This window comes from Aquarana catesbeiana, linkage group LG06 (genome assembly GCF_042186555.1).
Source record: "Aquarana catesbeiana isolate 2022-GZ linkage group LG06, ASM4218655v1, whole genome shotgun sequence".
In the NCBI taxonomy this organism is placed as follows: domain Eukaryota; kingdom Metazoa; phylum Chordata; class Amphibia; order Anura; family Ranidae; genus Aquarana; species Aquarana catesbeiana.
The window spans coordinates 17724443-17745664 of record NC_133329.1 but is presented as its reverse complement, the minus strand read 5'-3'; the positions used below and the strand labels follow the sequence as shown (position 1 = coordinate 17745664).

The 21222-nt window shown below is 47.9% G+C and overlaps 1 protein-coding gene across 2 annotated transcripts in view; it reads left to right on the top strand.

Moving 5' to 3' along the window:
* Positions 1–21222, top strand: part of LOC141148192 (guanylate-binding protein 5-like) — a 123605-nt gene that overhangs the window by 22080 nt on the left and 80303 nt on the right. For both annotated transcript variants that reach the window (XM_073635402.1, XM_073635401.1), the window contains exon 2: positions 16930–17187. In XM_073635402.1, coding sequence (XP_073491503.1) covers positions 16938–17187 — 250 coding nt within the window. In that variant the 5' untranslated portion in view covers positions 16930–16937. The remainder of the gene's footprint in view (positions 1–16929; positions 17188–21222) is intronic.

The following is a 21222-nucleotide window of genomic DNA, read 5'->3' as shown; positions in this document are numbered from 1 at the left end:
CAGCCACGCCCCCGACATGTTTCGTCATAGGTTGACTTAATCATGGGATTGCAATTGTAGGAGGGGTCGTTTGAGTGTACAGATATGTAAGATCAAATCGTTATTTTATGTTATTTATTTTAAAGGGGCAGCTCTGTATTTATTGATTCATTCACACAATCACATTTGTGTATTTTTTTTACACTATTTGGTGGCGCAGTGGAGGTATTTTTGATTGAAGGGCGGATTATCACTCAGGATACCTATATAATTTCTCACATAGCATAAACCTGTATAAAAAAAAAACAATTTATTAAAACAGTATGGTAAACTCACATTTAGAAGTAAACTGCGGTACATAGCATCCACGAGTGCCGAGCTCGTCTCCTGCCGTCAGTTTGTGACAGTATCCTGTGCTCCAATCCTGACGCGTATCGTCACATCACGTGACTTCATCAGAGCGCTTTCTCCCTATACCCCACATACATTCACCCTATGTGACGAGCATTGAGGAGCGGGAACTGACTGAAGATACCAACTGAGACATATGAACTTCGTGGATTGATGCCCACACTCATTTTCAAAAAGTGAGTGCACCCCCTTTCTGCGTTCCGCCCCCTCTAACTTTTGTCGTCACAGAGTTACACTACATTTCTGTTTATGTCATTTCTTTCATATACCGTCCTGCATATCCACTATTGGAATCGCCTCAAAAATCGGATGGGATATCTATGCTTGCCCGTGGTTTGCAACTAAGTACATGCTGTATACCTTACAGCAGTAAGGTGAGCTGCTTGCGGACACGGAGGTGTTTTCACTGAAGATTTTTTCCCTTTTCTTGGAATTTTTTACCACTTGGTGGTGGGACTGTCATACGCTTACCCATATGGATTTATCACATTCAGCTTTTTGATTTGTCACTATGTGCTAGTTTTGATACTAGCCCCTATCCACCTGGACAGTTTTGAGTGTTTTATCACTGTTATTTACATATATCTTGTAATTTTTTTGGTTATTCAACCCATGTTAGTACCTTTGTTATTCCATTGTATGTTTTTTTTTAGTGCATTTGTGGCCGCATCCATTTCGGCCGCTTTCACCTCTCTATCTACTTTATTCAGCCCCTTCCACCTTCCACTTCCCCTTTCCTTTTGTCACAGCGCAACTACCACTTCCTTCACTTTATACATTTTTGTCTGTTTGGATCAGTCACACAGGTGTTGCAGCAGTGTTCCTTAGTATAGGCCTTTTTCAGAGCGCGGGAGTTTTCCATTTTTACAATATGTAAACATTAACAATATCCATAACAAGTAATCTGGCTGGCTTTACAATTAAAAAGTGAGCGTGACAAAAATGCAAGCATGACTAGGATTGTGAAAGACCTGGGAAAATTTTGGAAGTGAAAGAAAAATACATGCTTCAGTGCATGGAGCACGTTGTGGCAAATGGTTGCCATAGTCAGAACCTGAGCTTAGTCACTAAATACACTACTGCATGCCTATGCCAGTCCTTTACTAACAAAAAAAGTGGTGGCTGGTGGTATATTTTTTTGGGGGGGGGCAGCAAACAATGCACCCACAGCCACCCCCTCCCGGTTGGTCGGTTTACTCCCCCCCCGCCCCTTGGTCGGATGGTTACCAGCCTCACTTCCCTCTGGGTGACGGGCGGCGGCTTCCCCCCGCGTCTCCTCCTTGGGGGAAGTTTCCAATTGGGAAATGTGTCTCAGGACCCGCTTCCTGATTGGCCGGGAGGAGAATCAGGAAGACAATAGCAAATATTCATTCACTGTTGTCATACAACTGGGTGGGCTTGAGGCACAGTGATCTGCACCCCGAGCCCACCATTTTTTGAAGCCTATTAGAGCCTCTGGCTCTAATCACGTGCAAAAAAAAAAAAAAAGACCTATTGCAAGCCATGCGTCCGGCGCCCCGCATGTAGATTAGGAGGCCAGACTCATGGATAAGGGGGCCGAGCCCCGGCGTCCTGCATTACGGACCACCACTGAAAAATATACTCCTAACTACTGTGCCACAATTGACAATCTCACAGATACAAACATAAACCTCAGAACAAAGGATAATTGGGCAGCCCAGTGGTGTTGTGGTTATCATTCTCACCTAGCAGCAATAGGGTCGCTGGTTCAAATTTCAACCACGACACCATCTGCCTGGAGTTTGCATGTTCTCCCTGTGCCTGTGTGGGTTTCCTCCAGGTACTCCGGTTTCCTCCCACACTCCAAAGATATGCTGGTAGGTTAATCAGATCCTGTCTATAAATTGGCCCTAGTATGTGTATATGTGTATGTGTTTGTAATCGCATTGGGACCCTTTGGGGTAAAGGACTGCGCTATATCAAGATGCAACTCAACTCATAATTGACAGTAAAAAATGTAGCAAGTAAAATGGGGAGAAGGGGGGGGAGTAAGAGAGCCTGAGCAAAAGAGGGGGTAGAATAGGTTCAGAGAAAGTAAGAGGTAGGAAGAAAAAGAGGGGAGAGTGGGAAGAGGGGGGGAGAGAGAAAGAGGGGAAAGGAGAGAGATGGGGAAAAGAGGGGTTAGGTTGTTCTGTGTGCATAAGGTTCACTCACTAGTAAAGACTAATGACCCTCCCTCCCCCAGGGTGGATCAGGTTGTGGTAGTTACCCAGTTAGCAGTTTCATATCTGCTGTCCGGCTCCCCACAAAACCCCTTTCAAAGCACAGTGTGCATTGCATGCGTGGGGGTTGAGTGTAGGGTCTCACCCGAACAGTCCGGGATTTAAATCATGTGTCCGGGTTTCAGCCCCCCTGAAACCGGGACACAATATTCAGAGAGGAATGTGGTCAGGAAAAGGACTTGACAGGAGGGTGAGGGGGAACTATGTAAGCCGCATTACTATTCTCTTTGGAGCGCCCAAAGGTGTCCCAGGTCTGTTATCCTATAGTGTATAGTAAGAAGGAAACAATATTGCTATGCGCCGCTAAAGTGTTCGGGTTTGGCTTGAAGAAAAAGTGGCAACCTAGTTGAGTGAGGGTGTGGTGAGGGTGTGGTGAGGGTGTGGTTGGGGCAGAAACAAATGGGAAGCAGAGTGTGGGATTGGACAGGCAGTGGAGTGAGGGAGGAGCTGAGAGGAGTGTGGTGGAGTAGAGCAGATACAGCTCTACTCCTGGGCAAGCTGACTCTCCTACTCTCAGACAGAACCTCATTGTCAGACTTCCACGTACCTGACCGATGAGCCTGATATAGCAGGGGAAGGCCACCCTTACGTATCTGGTTCCTGGCCCCTGGTAGTATGGACAGGAGGCACGGGAGCACAGAATGGTATGAGAGCCTGGCGGGTCAGCAGCAGGAGGATCCAGGTGAAGGTGGTTTTGAGATCACCAGAGAACTGAAGCACAGGCAGCAGGTGCAGAGCAGGAGTGGAGCAGGCAGGTCAGGTCACAGGCAGGGTTGGCAACAGGCGGGCAGCGTGGTACAGATGAGCAGGCAGATTCGTAGTCAGGACAAGCCGGGGTCAGATGCAGGCAGAAGACAAGGGAGAATCCAAAGGGCAAGCCGGGTAATCAGGAGATCAAACGTTCAGACAGGTAAGCAGGTGTAAGGATACAGGGAGCTGCAGATCGGACAGCACCGAGCCAAATGTGCTGACAGCTTAAGTAGGCAGATTGGCGCCAAGCGCTGTGTGCGCGCACATGCCGACACGCACAGGCGCACGCCCACGCACACACGCACGCGCCGGCACACCGCCACCCGCAACGGCGCGCACGGGCACGTGACAGTGCCCCCCCTCAAGGGCAGCCTCCGGATGTCCAACTGAGCCAATCTGGTGGTGTGGGCACTCCTGAAAGCCCTCAAGAGCTCTTCGGCATGTAGATTGCTTTCCGGCTCTCAGGAATTATCTTCCGGTCCATACCCCCTCCACTTGATTAGGTATTGCATCTGATTGTGCCTTTTCCTACAGTCCAGAATAGCCTCCACTTCAAACTCTTCCTCGTTATTAATGATTATGGGCTCTGGTGGATCAGTATTTCGGCCAGTAAAGGTATTGGGTATAACAGGCTTCAACAGCGATATATGAAAGACCGGATGGATCTTCAGGGTACCGGGTAAGTTGAGTTCGTAAGTTACGTCGTTAATCTTCTTTTTAACTGAGAACGGACCCATAAACTTAGGGCCCAGCTTCCTTGAGGGGCAAACCATTCTTAGACTGGTTGTGGACAGCCAAACTTGGTTGCCGGGTTCCAGGATAAGCTCTCCCTGCTTCTTCCTATCAAACATCTTCTTATTATACTCTTGGGTCTTAGCCATGGTTTCCTGCAAGAGTTTGTTGTTGGTAAGGAAGAAGTCCATGGTTTCTGAGACCGCAGGGATAGCACACTCGGGTAAAGACCTGGGCAGGAAAGATGGGTGAAAGCCGTAATTGTCAAAAAATGGCAGAATGCAAAGAGTTATTGTAGGAAAACTCAGCAATAGGCAGAAGTGAGACCCAGTCATCCTGTGAGAATGTAGAAAAACAGCGGAGATACTGCTCCAAAGTCTGATTCGTTCTCTCCGTCTGCCCATTAGTCTGGGGATGGTATTTATACTTTCATGAGCATATAGCATACAAAACACTATGGCAGAAGGTACAGGCAATCAGCTAACACGATTCGCACTTATACTAAGTGCTTACTCATAGCTAACAATAAGAGAAGTGAGACCACATTTATATTTTCTGGGAATTTTGGGAATCATGTGACTATTTGATAATGGCAATATCTGCATCAGGTGCAATGTGTCAGTGAGAAATGTGTGCACCTGTTTATAGACAGCCAGTGCTATAGATTAAAAGAAGATTCCTGTGAAAATATATTAAATGTGTGTAAGGGATGGGAAAATAAGAACCTGATGGGAATTGTAAATATTAAAACAGATTTGGAATTGAAAAATAAAAATAAGAATTAAAGATTAAAAACTAGATAATGTGAATGATTAAATAACATGTGAAAAATGGTGAATCTTCTTTTAATCTATAGCACTGGCTGTCTATAAACAGGTGCACACATTTCTCACTGACACATTGCACCTGATGCAGATTTTGCCATTATCAAATAGTCACATGATTCCCAAGAGAAAATATAAATGTGGTCTCACTTCTCTTATTGTTAGCTATGAGTAAGCACTTAGCATAAGTGCGAAACGCGTTAGCTGATTGCCTGTACCTTCTGCCATAGTGTTTTGTATGCTATATGCTCATGAAAGTATAAATAAATAATTTTTGAATTATATCTTCCTGGAGTGCAGCTGTCTGGATTTTCTCATCTACTTTCGGGTTGCCTTTCATAGGCAGAAAGTGAGCCATTTTGGATAGTCTGTCTACGACGACGAAGATGGTGGAAAAGCCTTCTGCCTGGGGAAGCTCCACGATGAAGTCCATTGAAATCATCTTCCAAGGTCTTTCTGGAACGGGTAACGGTCTTAGCAATCCCCAGGCTCTTGTCCGGCTATTCTTGCTCTGTGCACAGGTAATACAGGATTCTACATAGCTTTTACAATCATTTGCCAACTGAGGCCACCAGAATGTGCGCTGTATCAATTCTGCTGTTTTTAGCACACCGAAATGTCCGGCCATTTTATGGTCATGGCAGAGCTCTAACACTGCCACCCTCAGATCCTCAGGGACCACAATTTTGCCCTTGTGCCAGAATAAGCCATCTTGGGCCCTCATCTCCGGAAAGCGGGGTCCAGTTCAAAGAGGATAGTTTTATTCGGGATAGAAGATCCCCCTGAAGTAGCAGAAAATTTCCGGGAGAGAGAATAGTGTCCGGATGCAAAGATTTGCAAGAATCAAGGAACATACGGGATAGTGCATCCGGTTTGATATCCTTGGAACCTGGTCTGTACGTGATATGGAACTGAAATCTTGAGAAAAATAGAGCCCACCTTGCCTGCCGTGGTTTCAATCTCTTGGCCGTTCTGAGGTACTCCAGGTTCTTGTGGTCCGTGTAGACCAGAATGGGATGTGCTGCACCCTTCAGTAAGTAACGCCACTCCTCCAAAGCGGCCTTGATGGCCAGAAGCTCCCGATCTCCAACATCATAGTTTCTCTCCGCTGTGGAGAGCTTGCGAGAGAAAAAAGCCACTGGGTAGAGAAGGGCCTTGGCGCCTTGCCGTTGGGACAGCACAGCTCCTACTGCAATCTCTGAAGCATCTACTTCAAGAACGAATGGTAAAGCAGGATCCGGATGTTTCAATACAGAAGCAGAGGTGAATAGCTCTTTGAGTTTTTCAAAGGCGGATTGCGCCTTAGGGGACCAATGGAAACGGTTCCCTTGCTTGCTTAATTCGGTGATGGGGGCAATTATTACAGAGAAGCCCCTGATGAACTTCCTATAAAAGTTAGAGAAGCCCATTAAGCGTTGAACTCCTTTCTTATCGGAGGGAGCGGGCCAATCCAGAATGGCAGATACCTTTTGGGGGTCCATTTTAATACCCTCGACAGAAATGATTAGGCCTAGAAACTGGATGCATTGAAGTTCAAATTGACATTTTTCCGGTTTAGCGTAAAGTCCATGCTACCTGAGTCGAGCTAAGAGGTTTCGGACGTGCCTGCGATGATCAGTAACTGAGGAGGAGAAGATCAGGATATCGTCTAATTAAACAATAACGTATAAGTCCAGGAAGTCATGGAAAATGTCATTGACAAAATGTTGAAACGTTGCTGGTGCATTGCACAGGCCGAAGGGCATAACACGGTATTCAAAGTGCCCGAATCGGGTACAGAAGGCCGTTTTCCACTCATCTCCTTCCTGAATACGAATTAAATTATAGGCACCACGGAGATCTAATTTGGTGAAAATTACTTCGGATCCCAGCCTTTGGAAGAGTTCAGGCACTAGAGGTAGCGGATAATGGTTTTTGATAGTTATCTTGTTTAGTTCCGGATAATCAATACAAGGACGTAAGGAACGATCCTTCTTCTCTACAAAAAATATGCCAGCACCAGCCGGAGAAGTGGATGGGCGAATAAAACCTTTCTTCAGGTTCTCATCAATGTAGGTTTTTAAGGTATCCAACTCCTGCTCTGTCAATGGAAAAATCCTCCCAAAGGGAACAGGTAAAAGCTCTATCGGGCAATCATAAGGCCTGTGAGGAGGAAGAGTTTCTGCTCCCTTTTTACTGAATACATCAAGGAAATCCTGATAGGGCGCAGGGATCACCTGCTGTAACTCAGAGTCAGTGTCCAGGCAGAGAAGTTGGGTAGGTTCAACAGGAATAGTGTGAAGACAGTACTGCTGGCAATATTTGGAGAGGAGCTTGATTTCGCCACTGGTCCACTTAATGCTAGGGTTATGGGCCTGCAACCACGACATTCCCAAGATGATGGGAAAGAGAGGAGAAGAGATGGCATCCAGACGCAGGAGTTCTTGATGGTTGGAGCCCATGGTGGCCAGCAAAGGGACGGTCTCCTGTGTGACGGGACCGGAACGAAGGGAGGAACCATCAACGAGATGTACAGCAAGTCCCAGATGTACAGCAAGTTTTAGGCTGAAGAGGAATGTGATGGTTGGCAGCGAAGGTCAGGTCAATAAAACAGCTGCAAGCTCCTGAGTCAATAATGACCGAGTCTGGAATACTCCTTCCTGGTAGTTGTAAGATGATGGAGAGAGCAAGGTGAGTAGCAGGATTAGGCAAGGCAGATGCACACATTGAAGAAATTGGACGAGACTTACGTGTCTTGTTAGGGCAAGACCTCACGTAGTGTCCGGTCTCCCCGCAATACATGCAGAGATTGTTGACTCATCGGCGCTGGCATTCTTCTGGAGTGAGAGAAGGACAGAGAAGAACAAGCTGCATTGGTTCGGGGGTATCAAGAACCGGGGTGGCTGGTGCAGGAAAAGACTGTCCGAGAGAACCGGCAGAACTCGGAACCTTGGGGAGCATCCAGGTAGGGCGGAATTGACTGGTGGATCTCTCAGAGCGGCGCTCCCTAAGGTGTCGGTCGATTTGGACAGATAGATTGATGAGCTCATCCAAAGTTTGGGGTATTCCAACCCGTGCCAGCTCATCCTTCAATGGATCAGATAATCCCATGCGGATATGGTAACGCAATGCAGCGTCATTCCAACCTGTGTCGGAGCTCCACCGCCTAAATTCCACCACATAGTCCTCTGATGCTCTAGGAGGTAGGAGCAGACAGGACTTGGACTCGTTCTTCTAACCTTGTGTAGCCTTCCTGAAGGCTCTTCACGGCTTGTGTGAGACCCGCCAGGTGTCTACACAGTTCCTCCATGGGGGAGGTTCCCTGCTCGGGCTCGGACATGGCTGTCCGATACTGTCAGACTTCCACGTACCTGACCAATGAGCCCGATATAGCAGGGGAAGGCCTCCCTTACATATCTGGTTCCTGGCCCCTGGTAGTATGGACAGGAGGCACGGGAGCACAGAATGGTATGAAAGCCTGGCGGGTCAGCAGCAGGAGGATCCAGGTGAAGGTGGTTTGGAGATCACCAGACAACTGAAGCACAGGCAGCAGAGCAGGAGTGGAGCAGGCAGGTCAGGTCACAGGCAGGGTTGGCAACAGGCAGGCAGCGTGGTACAGATGAGCAGGCAGATTCGTAGTCAGGACAAGCCGGGGTCAGATGCAGGCAGAAGACAAAGGAGAATCCAAAGGGCAAGCCGGGTAATCAGGAGATCAAACGTTCAAACAGGTAAGCAGGTGCAAGGATACAGGGAGCTGCAGATCGGACAGCACCGAGCCAAATGTGCTGACAGCTTAAGTAGGCAGATTGGCGCCAAGCGCCGTGCGCGCGCGCGCGCCGACGCACACAGACGCGCACCCACGCACACAAGCACGCGCCCGCACACCGGCACCCGCAACGGCGCGCATGGGCACGCACGCGCCAACGCGCCCCATCGTTTACCGACGCACACCAGCAAGGCGTCTGCTCAGGGGAACTCTCTGACACTCATCCTCTTCATTCAGGACTTGCTGAGGGAGCCGGAGCAAGATAACTGTATTAATATACCACTTTCTGGCAGGCTGCCTGTGGCTGTGAGCAGCCAGAACTATATTTGTATTGTTGGCAAATGTGGCACCGGCTGCCTCTGCACATCGAAAAATAGGTAAAAAGGGCCCTGGCTGCTTCCTTCTCTTGAGACCCTCTGATGAAATTATGGGTGCACAGTGACATATTATCAGCTTACTTTTATTTACTCCATGTGTGTGCAATGTGTGTGTCAAGGCACAGTGGACCCCCTTCTCTTGGGGGCCTTAGTGCCCCGCACACATGATGAATGACATGCCACTGCAGTGGCGATGCGCCCCCCTCTATCACGCCTCCCCCCTATATGTAAAATGGATAGATTCGTGCATAGCATTAATCTATCCATGGCCGCTGTAGCCCCCCCCTATTTAGGTGTCTGGCCCCTTTTTGGACGCCGGGCGCATGAATTACAGCGGTGGGGGTGTTTTTTTGAAGCACCTGATTGGAGCCAGAGGCTTTAATAGTCTTCAAAAAAGGTGGACTCTGAGTGCAGAGCATTGCGCTCGGAGTCCACCCAGGTGTGTTAGAAAAGAAAATGAATATTTGCTTTTCTAACACTGAACTGCCTCTCCGCCAATCAGGAAGCACGGGTCTAATACCTGTTACCTGATTGGCTGAAGGCACAGGCACCCCTATTGGACGCCTAGCAGAATGGAAGAAGAGACGCATGGGAACCATGGAGGATGCAGGAGCCATCGCCTGGCCCGCTGCATGTCCAACAGCTCACCGCCGTCACCCACTGCCTGACCCGCCACCAGGATGGGGTAAGTTCCAAACGGCGAGTGGGCGGGGGGGTCACAGTGGCTGCATATGATGGGCACAGAGGCTGCATATGATGGGCACAGTGGCTGCATATGATGGGCACAGTGGCTGCATTTGATGGGCACAGTGGCTGCATTTGATGGGCACAGTGGCTGCATTTAATGGGCACAGTGGCTGTATTTTATGGGGCACAGTGGCTGCATTTTATGGGCACAGTGGCTGCAGTTTATGGGCACAGTGGCTGTATTTTATGGGGCACAGTGGCTGCATTTTATGGGCACAGTGGCTGTAGTTTATGGGCACAGTGGCTGCATTTAATGGGCACAGTGGCTGTATTTTATGGGACACAGTGGCTGCATTTTATGGGCACAGTGGCTGCATTTAATGGGCACAGTGGCTGTATTTTATGGGGCACAGTGGCTTTATTTAATGGGGCACAGTGGCTGCATTTAATGGGCACAGTGGCTGCATTTTATGGGGCACAGTGGCTGCATTTTATGGGCACAGTGGCTTTATTTTATGGGGCACAGTGGCTGCATTTAATGGGCACAGTGGCTGTATTTTATGGGGCACAGTGGCTGCATTTAATGGGCACAGTGGCTGCATTTAATGGGCACAGTGGCTGTATTTTATGGGGCACAGTGGCTGCATTTTATGGGCACAGTGGCTGAAATTGATGTTTTTTTTTTTTTCAGTATTTTTCTGAATTTTTCAGTTCCTTTGCGCCCCCCCCCCTCAAAAAAAATTAAAAAAATAAATTTTGAGCAACAGCCGCCGCTGTGCCACTGACACCATCTTTCTCGCTTGTTTGGTGGTCTGGAGAGTTAAAAAAGATCTCAATGAATACAGCAAGCTGCTGTCTTTCACAGCATTTAATTTTTACTAAAATAATCACATGCCATAGGAATGGAGTTTGTAAAAAAAGGGCAGTTGTCACCCAAAGCAAAGTTCTACCTGTCATCACTCATTTGCTAACCTAGAGGCTGATCTGTGTGATTTCTGCTAAACATTTTATACATTCCGCATATACTGTATGCACCTGATCCCTGCGTTTTCAGTATGATGATGGGATTATCTACTCATTTATTGCCTCCAGTTGTTGAAATAAACATGCTTACTAATTAAAAGAGAAGTACAGCCAAAGCTTTTTTGGCTGTACTTCTCCTGTGGGTCACAGTAGGGCTGTTAGTTCTGCATTCCTGTGACCCATTTTCAGCCGACAGTGGGCAAAAGCCCGCTGTCGGCTGATGTCAAAGACCCTGTCCAGGCTCTGAAAAGATCTCAACCACATGGTCAGGATCCACCCACAAGCCTGGATCGGCATTTCCAAAGTACCAGGTGGCTATATACACTATATTACTAAAAGTATTGGGACTACTGAACTTTAATAGCATCCCAGTCTTAGTCCGTTGGGTTCAATATTGAGTTGTCCCACTCTTTGGGTCCATAAAGACATTGATGAGTGAGTTTGGGTTGGAGGAACTTGACTGGCTTTCACAGAGTCCTGACCTCAACCTGATAGAACACCTTTGGGATGAATTAGAGCGGAGACTGCGAGCCAGCCTTCTTGTCCAAGTCCAGTCAAGTTCCTCCGCCCCATACTCACTCATCCATGTCTTTATGGACCTTGCTTTGTGCACTGGTGTGCAGTCATGTTGGAATAGGAAGGGGCCATCCCCAAAACTGTTCCCACAAAGTTGGGAGCATGAAATTGTCCAAAATGTCTTGATATGCTGACGCCTTAAAGTGGAGTTCCACCCCAAAAAAAAAATGTATTAATGTGCTTAAAAAAAAAATAATAAAATAAAAACATTTGTAGAAAAAAAAATTTTCTACCCACCTCTAAATGCCTGTTGCTAGGGGGTTCCTCGTAGTCTGACTCCTTCAGCGCCTGGGCTCCTGACGTCACATCCCTTGGCGCAGGAAGGGAGATCACCTCTCCCCCTCCCTCTAGGCGATCATCTGGGGCACGTGACAGGTTACGGCGTGCAGCGTAGCTCGCGCATGTGCAGTGGGTGCCCGGCCGTGAAGCCACAGCCGGGTGCCCACAGTTAAAATGTCGGCACCGCCAAACGGCCGGGGAGACGAGCGGGGCTTCGATCCCCCACATCGCTGGACCCTGGGACAGGTAAGTGTCCGATTATTAAAAGCCAGGGGCTGCTGTATTTGTAGCTGTTGAATTTTACATTTTATTTTTAATTTTTTTGTGGAAACACCGCTTTAAGGAGTTCCCTTCACTGAAACTAAGGGGCCAAGCCCAACCCTTGAAAAATAACCCCCACACCATAATCCCCCCTCCACCAAATGGTTTTAGACCAGAGTGCTGACCTCAACCCAATAGAACACCTTTGGGATGAATTAGAGCGGAGACTGTGAGCCAGGCCTTCTTGTCCACTATCAGTGCCTGACCTCACAAATGCTCTTCTGGAAGAATGGTCAAACATTCCCATAGACACCCTCCTAAACCTTGTGGACGGCCTTCCCAGAAGAGTTGAACCCTACAGACTAAGACTGGGATGTCATTAAAGTTCACGTGCGTGTAAAGGCAATACTTCTGGTGCGATAGATAGATAGATAGATAGATAGATAGATAGATAGATAGATAGATAGATAGATAGATAGATAGATAGATAGATAGATAGATAGATAGATAGGGAGATACAGTAGATACGCTAGGTCTTATTTTTGGGGAAACAGGGTGAGTGTCAGTGATGGCTGCAATATAAGCCCTACCCCCCAAATAAGCCCTACCCTGTTTCCCCGAAAATGAGCCCTACCCTGAAAATAAGACCTACAAGGACTTTTACTAGGGCTTATTTTGGGGGTAGGGCTTATATTGCAGCCATCACCGACAATCACGCTAGGTCTTATTTTCGGGGAAACAGGGTAGATAGAGAGATATAGAGATATATAGATATACAGTATATGTAATGCAATGCTGGTATCGACCCAAAATATTGCTGGACAAGAGCGTTCCATTATATCACCTAACTTAGGTAGCTTTCCTAGTCTCCATAGGGACTGAATCCCGGTTACCTTTACTTTGTACCATCCATGGCTGTCACAATGGCACTGGATTACAGTATTTCCCAATTGTACAGCAAGGTATCTCCTGGTTGAATATTAGAGAGTTTCTTTCCTAACGTTCCCAGCTTTAAGTGGTAGGCAATGGCCATCGGTCATGGCCACCAACAAGATCCAAACCAAAAAAAGAGTTTTGTCTGGAGTTGGGCTATTAGCTTTAACAGTTAGGCATTAGGTGTAATGTGAATTAGATATTAAGGTCTGATGAACTCCAAAATACGTGCAGAAAAACGGAAAGGTTGTCAAGAAGTATCAAACTAATGCATAGACAGGGGCAGAGAAGAAGAATTAATTAGTAGGAAACAAATATATATATAACAAAAATTCTTCAACTGCCCAAGTACAAACCATTCACCTAGAAAGTATTATAAATAACGCTGGGTGTTTTCCCCTGAATCAGAATTAATGCATACAGAAAAAAACACATGGAGAGAGAAAGAGGGCAAACAGCCCGGAGAGGATTCTTCTTCAAGGAGGAACAAAAAACTGGTTTTTAGAAAAAAAATAATGACTTTATTATAAATAAATTCCACCGTCTAGAAAATATTTTATAAAAAATAAAATAGATACCTCCACCACATAGTTATGTAGAATGATAACGTTATCATAACATGGATCGCAACAACAACCACACGTTCGTACTCACCCCAATTGAACAGCTTTCAGATAAGTAGCAGTGAAAACCTAATAAGGAGAACAATATGTCCACTTTTATAGAGATCAAAAGTTTAGCTATTTGAGTAGGCATATATCTGCAGCTGAAGATTTCGGTATATTAATAGAGACACTTTCAAAAATGCCATATAATGAAAACATAGGACCAGGAGGTTTACATTTTTGCCAAAGCATAGTTTGTAGTAAAGTAAAAATAGTGCTTGCAAATTCGTTTCTCATATAGAGGTGTCTTAAAGACATTTCTCCAGATATGAATCGGCACCAACCACCCCTTGCCCCCATTCCCAAAAAAAGATGGGGGGGGGGGTTGGGGGAATGTAGACTCGGGGATTGACGGGAAATCGGCATTAGGGGTGATTTGTCGGGCAAATGGCTGGTTTTGTACTACATTGTAATATATAATGAAATTGTTCACTTCACCATAATGCAGGATCAGTGGGGACCACTTGCCACTGTTGCCTGCCACTAGATGCAGCTTGTTACTTGCCACCATTGGTTGCTAGATGCGAGGCGGAGCGGCAGCTAGCAACCATTTGAGCACTGAGCCAACGGCTCGTGTAAAAGGGGTCCCACCAGCCAGGGGTCCACCACAGGCTGTCAGTGAATGACAGCAGCAATGGATATTTTAGAGGGCATCAAATCGGTCCAGGGCCGGGGGGCAATTCCGGGACACTGTATTGTCCGGCAATGAGGGTGCCCGGGACCTGGGACAGACCTGCTAATTGCGGGATTTTCCAGTGCAATCCGGGACACGTGGGCACCCTAGCTTTAGGGGTCCAATGGAAACGGGTATTCTGCTCGGTCAGCTGTGTAACAGGGGTGATAATGGCAGAAAAGCCCTCGATAAACCTTCTGTAAAAGTTTGAGAACCCCACAAAGTGCTGCACCCCCTTTTTATTGATTGGTGTGGGCCAATCCAGGATGGCAGAGACCTTCTGAGAGTCCATTTTAATTCCTGCAGGTGAAATGACTAATCCCAAGAATTGGATGCTGTGTTGTTCAAATTCACATTTTTCGCTCTTGGCATAGAGGCCGTGTTGACAGAGTCGACCCAGCACACTTCTGACATGTTCCCGATGTAATTCTAGAGAAATGGAAAAAAATCAGAATGTTATCCAGATACACGACCATAAAAATGTCTAGGAAGTCTCTGAAAACATCATTAATGAAATGCTGGAAGGTAGCAGGGGCATTACACAGACCAAAGGGCATTACTAGGTACTCGAAATGGCCAAATCAAGGGCGGAAGGCCGTCTTCCATTCATCTCCTTCCCGTATTCGAATCAAATTGTAAGCCACTCGTAAATCCAGTTTGGTAAAGATGGTTGCGGATCTCAGTTTCTGGAACAGTTCAGGCACTAGGGGGAGTGGATATCAGTTCTTTACCGTAATTTTATTGATCTGTCAATAATCCACACAGGGCCGCAGCGAGTGATCCTTTTTTTCTACAAAAGATATTTCTGCCCCTGCTGGAGAAGTAGAAGGCCGGATGAAGCCTTTTTTTTAGATTTTCCTGGACATAGTCTTTCAAAGCTTTCTGTTCCCGTTCCAACAGAGGAAAGATTTTACCAAAAGGAATCTCAGCTCCTGGGAGTAACTCGATGGGGCAGTCATATGGCTGATGTGGCGGGAGCACGTCAGACCCCCGTTTGCTAAAGACATCGATATAATCATGGTAGGGCTTGGGCATGGCCTGTCGTGTTTCATTCTCAGAGTCTATGCAGAGTAAGGTTGCAGGAGTGTTGGAAGGCTCTGGCAGGCAGTGTTGCTGGGAATATGTTGATGGAAAGTTGATTTTTCCAGTGGCCCAATCAATTTGCGGGTTATGGGCCTGTAGCCAGGAAAGTCCTAGGATGACTGGAAACAGAAGGGAAGAGATGGTGTCAAGGCTCAAGATCTCCTTATGCTGGGTAAGGGTCACATCAGGCAGAGGAAGTGTCTCTTGAGTTACAAGTTCTGATTTAATGCATGAGCCATTGGCCTAGATAAACGTACAGACCTTGTGCCTTGGGTTGCAGTGGAACATGTTGTTGCATAGCAAAGTTTAGATCAATGATACAACTACATGCTCCTGAGTCAATAATCACGGTGACTGAAATTTCCCTTTCTGGTAGATTGGGAGAGCTAGGTGAGTGGCATATAGCAGAGACAAGTTATTCCGGGCAAAAGACAGGAACTTTCGTGTCTTAGCTGGGCATGTTCATACGTACATGCGTAGTAAGCGTAGTGCATAGTACGCAATATAGGCACAGGTTGTTCTGCCGCCAATGGAGATGTTCATCTGGTGACAAGGAAGGACGAATAAGTCAGATTTTCATGGGCTCCGGTGCTTCAGCTGCAGGATTAACAGGAGCAGACTGGACTGACACAGAGCTGGCTGAAGTAGGGTTAAAAGGAGCTGGGACCTGGGCGGGACTGGATGGGGACTGCTGGGCTGACCTCTCTGACCGTCGTTCATGGAGCCGTCGGTCAATTTGGATAGCCAGTGTGATCAGGGCCTCCGGGGTATTCGGTACTCCGACACGGGCTAGTTCATCTTTCAGGCTTTCTGATAGGCCTAGGTGGAACTGGTGTTGCAGGGCTGCATCATTCCAGTGGGTGTCTGCACTCTAGCGTCTAAAGTCTGTGACATAGTCCTCGGCTATTCTACGGCCTTGCTGGAGTGCATGAAGGGCAGCCTTTCCCGTGGTGGTCCGTTGCGGATCATCATATAATTGGGTCATTGCATCAAAGAAGGTGGACATCTTTTGTAACAGTACATCGTTAGCTTCCAACATCTGGTGGGCCCAGGACTGAGATTCACCTTGGAGCAATGAAATAATAAATTCCACTTTGGTAGATTCCAGAGAGAAGGTTTGAGTAGTAGGGCGAAGTACAACTGACATGCGTTGCGGAAGGATGGCAACTTTTGCAGTTATATTCCATACCTTTATGGGGTTACATTTCCAAAAAGTGGTTACACTGATGTAGAAGAAAAATGCATGTATTGCACGAATGTCTAATAAAACACATCAGGCCTCCAAATAGACCTATAAGTGAGATCTACATCATAGTTAATGTCTAATGTATTTTTCACGTTTGTAAAATAAGATATAACAAAAAAAATGATAATGCTAAACATGAAAACTCTATATTTTTTAACCTAGCTGAAAGTAAAAAAAAAAAAAAAAACCTCCACTAGAGGCCCTTCTAGGCCACATGGCTGCAATTCTATGGCCAGAAAGTGCATTATTGGCAATTGGTTGCTATAGTCGTGGATGGCCACAATAGTTTGCCATTTTCCCAAACTGCAAATGACTTGGGGTCACCTACAATCCATGTTCAATCTATACCCGAAGTTCGTTCATCTCTACTTGACATACACTGTACATGCTTTGGTTTGGATACACTTTTTATTGTGATCAACCCGTCTGTGTTTGTTTTTAGATATAAGGATGGAGGATATAGAGATGGAGGCTATAGAGATGGAGGCTATAAACACGGAGGCTATAAAGATGGAGGCTATAAACATGAGGGCTCCAGTGTATCTCATTGAAAATCTTCAAGATGGAAGTCTCCAGGTCAATGCTGAAGCGGTAGAAATCTTGTCCAAGATAAAACAGCCATTGGTTGTGGTGGCCATTGTTGGATTGTATCGTACTGGAAAGTCTTATTTGATGAACAAGTTGGCTGGTGTTCAAAAAGGTGAGAGATCCGGTGCCAACAGATTGTACTATTAAAGTGTATGTTCAAGCAAAATTTAAGAAAAGTATGTAGAATAATTTTTTTATTGCTATAGTAAAATGTATACATTCACAAGTTGACATGCACAGACATACCAAACGATATATAGTTATTGTAATGAATGGAATACAAATTGCCTTCAGAGCAAAACAATATTGGTATCCCAAATAATGGTTTACAATTGTACACAGTAAACGGCAGCAAAGGGGAGAGTTAAATAAACAGAAAGAGAGAAGGGAGTGGATAGAGCCGGTGCTATAAAATGTAGACAAACTAGAATGTGCCAGTAAAATGTAGTCTTAAGCGATAAATATTATTATTATTATTATACAGTATTTATATAGCGCCAACAGTTTACGTAGCGCTTTACAACTTGAGGGTAGACAGTACAAATACAATACAATTTGATACAGTAGGAATCAGAGGGCCCTGCTCCTTAGAGCTTACAATCTAAGAGAGAAGGTCAAGAGATACAAGAGGTAATAACTGTGGGTGATGTGTTGATTGAGAAGATAAATGTACAGTTGTTAGGTGGGGGCCAGATAGGCTTCTCTGAAGAGATGAGTTTTCAGGGATCGTCTGAAAGTGGATAAAGTAGGAGAAAATCGGACGGATTGGGGTAGAGCATTCCAGAGGATGGGGGAGGCTCTGGAGAAGTCCTGAAGGCGAGCGTGGGATGAGGTGACAAGGGAGTTTGAGAGCAGGAGGTCTTGGGAGGAGCGAAGAGAACGATTAGGTTGGTATTGTGAGACTAGGTTAGAGATGTAGCTGGGGCCAGGTTGTGGATGGCTTTGTAAGTTATAGTTAGTATCTTGAATTTAATTCGGTGACTGAGTGGCAGCCAATGGAGGGATTGGCAGAGGGGTGTAGCAGACGCTGAGCGGTTTGTGTGGTGGATGAGCCTGGCCGCAGCGTTCATGATGGACTGAAGTGGGGATAGCCTATTTAGAGGTAAACCAATGAGGAGGGAGTTGCAGTAGTCAAGGCGGGAGATGACCAGGGAGTGGATTAGAAGCTTTGTGGTGTCATTGGTTAGGAAGGGGCGTATCTTGGAGATGTTGCGAAGACAGAGGCGGCAAGCTTTGGATAGTGATAGAATGTGGGGTCGAAAGGTTAGTTCAGAGTCCAGGATTACACCTAGGACCTTGGCATGGGGAGATGGGTTGATAGTTGAGCCATTGATCTTGACAGGGAGATCAGGGGAAGCGGCACCTGAGGGAGGAAATATCATGAGCTCGGTTTTGGATAGGTTGAGTTTGAGAAAGTGATGTGACATCCAGGCTGATATGTCTGCTAGTAAGTTGGTAATGCGTGAGGAGAGATGGAGAGAGCTGGGGGGTGGAGAGATAGATTTGGGTGTCATCAGCGTAGAGATGATATTTAAAGCCGTGGGAGGCAATCAACTGACCCAAGGAGGTGGTGTAGATTGAGAAAAGGAGAGGTCCGAGAACAGAACCTTGGGGGACCCCAACGGAAAAAGGAAGAGGAGAGGAGGAAGTAGAGTTGTAAGTGACACTGAAGGAGCGGTGGGATTGGTAGGATGAGAACCAGCGAAGAGCGCAGTCACGGAGACCAAAGGAGTGGAGTTTTTTGAGGAGGAGGGGGTGGTCCACTGTGTCAAAGGCAGCAGAGAGATCCAGGAGAAGTAGTACAGAATAGTGTCCATTGGCTTTAGCCATTAGTAGGTCATTTGAGAGTTTAAGGAGAGCAGTTTCCGTGGAGTGTTGAGGGCGAAAACCGGACTGAAGGGGATCAAGAAGTTTATTCATGGTCAGATGGTCGCTTAGTCGGTTGTAGACCAGTCTTTCAAGAAGTTTGGAGGAGAAGGAGAGTAATGCCGCGTACACACGAGCGGACTTTCTATCCTACTTGGTCCGGCACACTTTCCGACGGACTTTGTCCGCCAGGTGCGCCGGACTTTAAAACGAACGGACTTGCCCACACACGCCGGGATTTTCCGGCGGGCTAAGTCCGCCCGTCTTTCCGACGGACTTTCGCCGGAGTTCCGGCGGACTTTCAGAATGAACGGACTTGCCCACACACGGACAAGTCCGTTCATTTTGAACGTGACTCAGGTGCGACGGGACTAGAAAAGGATGTCAATCTTGCCGCTTTTATCGGCTAGATTGACACCTTGCGAGCCCCGTCGCGGGGCATACCAGGCCCTTAGGTCTGGTATGGATTATAAAGGGGAACCCCTACGCCGAAAAAACGGCGTGGGGTCCCCCCTAAAATCCATACCAGACCCCGATCCGAGCACGCAGCCTGGCCGGTCAGGAAAGGGGGTGGGGACGAGCGAGCGCCCCCCCCCCCTCCTGAACCGTACCAGGCCGCATGCCCTCAACATGGGGGGTGGGTGCTTTGGGGGAGGGGGGCGCCCTGCGCCCCCCCCCCCAAAGCACCTTGTCCCCATGTTGATGAGGACAAGGGCCTCTTCCCGACAACCCTGGCCGTTGGTTGTCGGGGTCTGCGGGCGGGGGCTTATCGGAATCTGGGAGCCCCCTTTAATAATCTTCTTCCGGCTTCGGGGGTCCCTCCGCTTCATCTTCTCCCGGCGTCCGGTTGGTTCTTCTCCGCTCTCCGGCCTCTTCTCCCGGTGTCGCAGGTCGGCCCCTCCGCTCTCTTCATGTAGCTCTATTGCGAGCGGAGGTCCGGACTTCTGGGCTTCTTGGCTTCTTGGCTTGGCTTGGCTTCTCTTCTCTTCCCCCAGATGTTGACACGACGCTCTCTCCGGCTGGACTGGTGTCTGAGGGCTGCGTTGTGACTTATATAGGCGGAGACCCCGCCCCCATATGATGTCACAGTCCTTGGGCATGCTGGGACTGTGACGTTTTAGGGGGCGTGGTCGACCACGCCCCCTAAAACGTCACAGTCCCAGCATGCCCAGGGACTGTGACATCATATGGGGGCGGGGTCTCCGCCTATATAAGTCACAACGCAGCCCTCAGACACCAGTCCAGCCGGAGAGAGCGTCGTGTCAACATCTGGGGGAAGAGAAGAGAAGCCAAGCCAAGCCAAGAAGCCAAGAAGCCAAGAAGCCCAGAAGTCCGGACCTCCGCTCGCAATAGAGCTACATGAAGAGAGCGGAGGGGCCGGCCGAAGACCTGCGACACCGGGAGAAGAGGCCGGAGAGCGGAGAAGAACCAACCGGACGCCGGGAGAAGATGAAGCGGAGGGACCCCCGAAGCCGGAAGAAGACCCCCGAAGCCGGAGGAAGATCCCCCCCCCCGGAGCTGTTTAATAAAATATTTTAAAAACCTGTGTAGTGTGTTTTATTACTTACACTTTTTTCCTAGGTAAATGGGTAGGGGTACCATGTACCCCATACTCATTTACATAGGGTGGGGGGCCGGGATCTGGGGGCCCCCTTATTAAAGGGGGCTCCCAGATTCCGATAAGCCCCCGCCCGCAGACCCCGACAACCAACGGCCAGGGTTGTCGGGAAGAGGCCCTTGTCCTCATCAACATGGGGACAAGGTGCTTTGGGGGGGGGGGCGCAGGGCGCCCCCCTCCCCCAAAGCACCCACCCCCCATGTTGAGGGCATGCGGCCTGGTACGGTTCAGGAGGGGGGGGGGCGCTCGCTCGTCCCCACCCCCTTTCCTGACCGGCCAGGCTGCGTGCTCGGATCGGGGTCTGGTATGGATTTTAGGGGGGGCCCCACGCCGTTTTTTCGGCGTAGCGGGGTTCCCCTTTATAATCCATACCAGACCTAAGGGCCTGGTATGCCCCGCGCTCGCCGCAATAGGAAGATTTGTTTTTCCTATTGCAGCGAGCGCGAGATGCAATACCCTGCCCTCGTGTCGTATTTGGTCTGTCGGACCAGCCTACACACGAGCGGGCTTTCCGTCGGACCAGCACACACACGAGCGGACTTTCCGCCCGAAACTGAGTCCGACGGAAAGATTTAAAACATGTTTCAAATCTTGGTCCGGCGGGCTTTTGGGAAAAAGTCCGCCGGAAAAGTCCGCCGCCGCCCACACACGGGCGGATTGTCC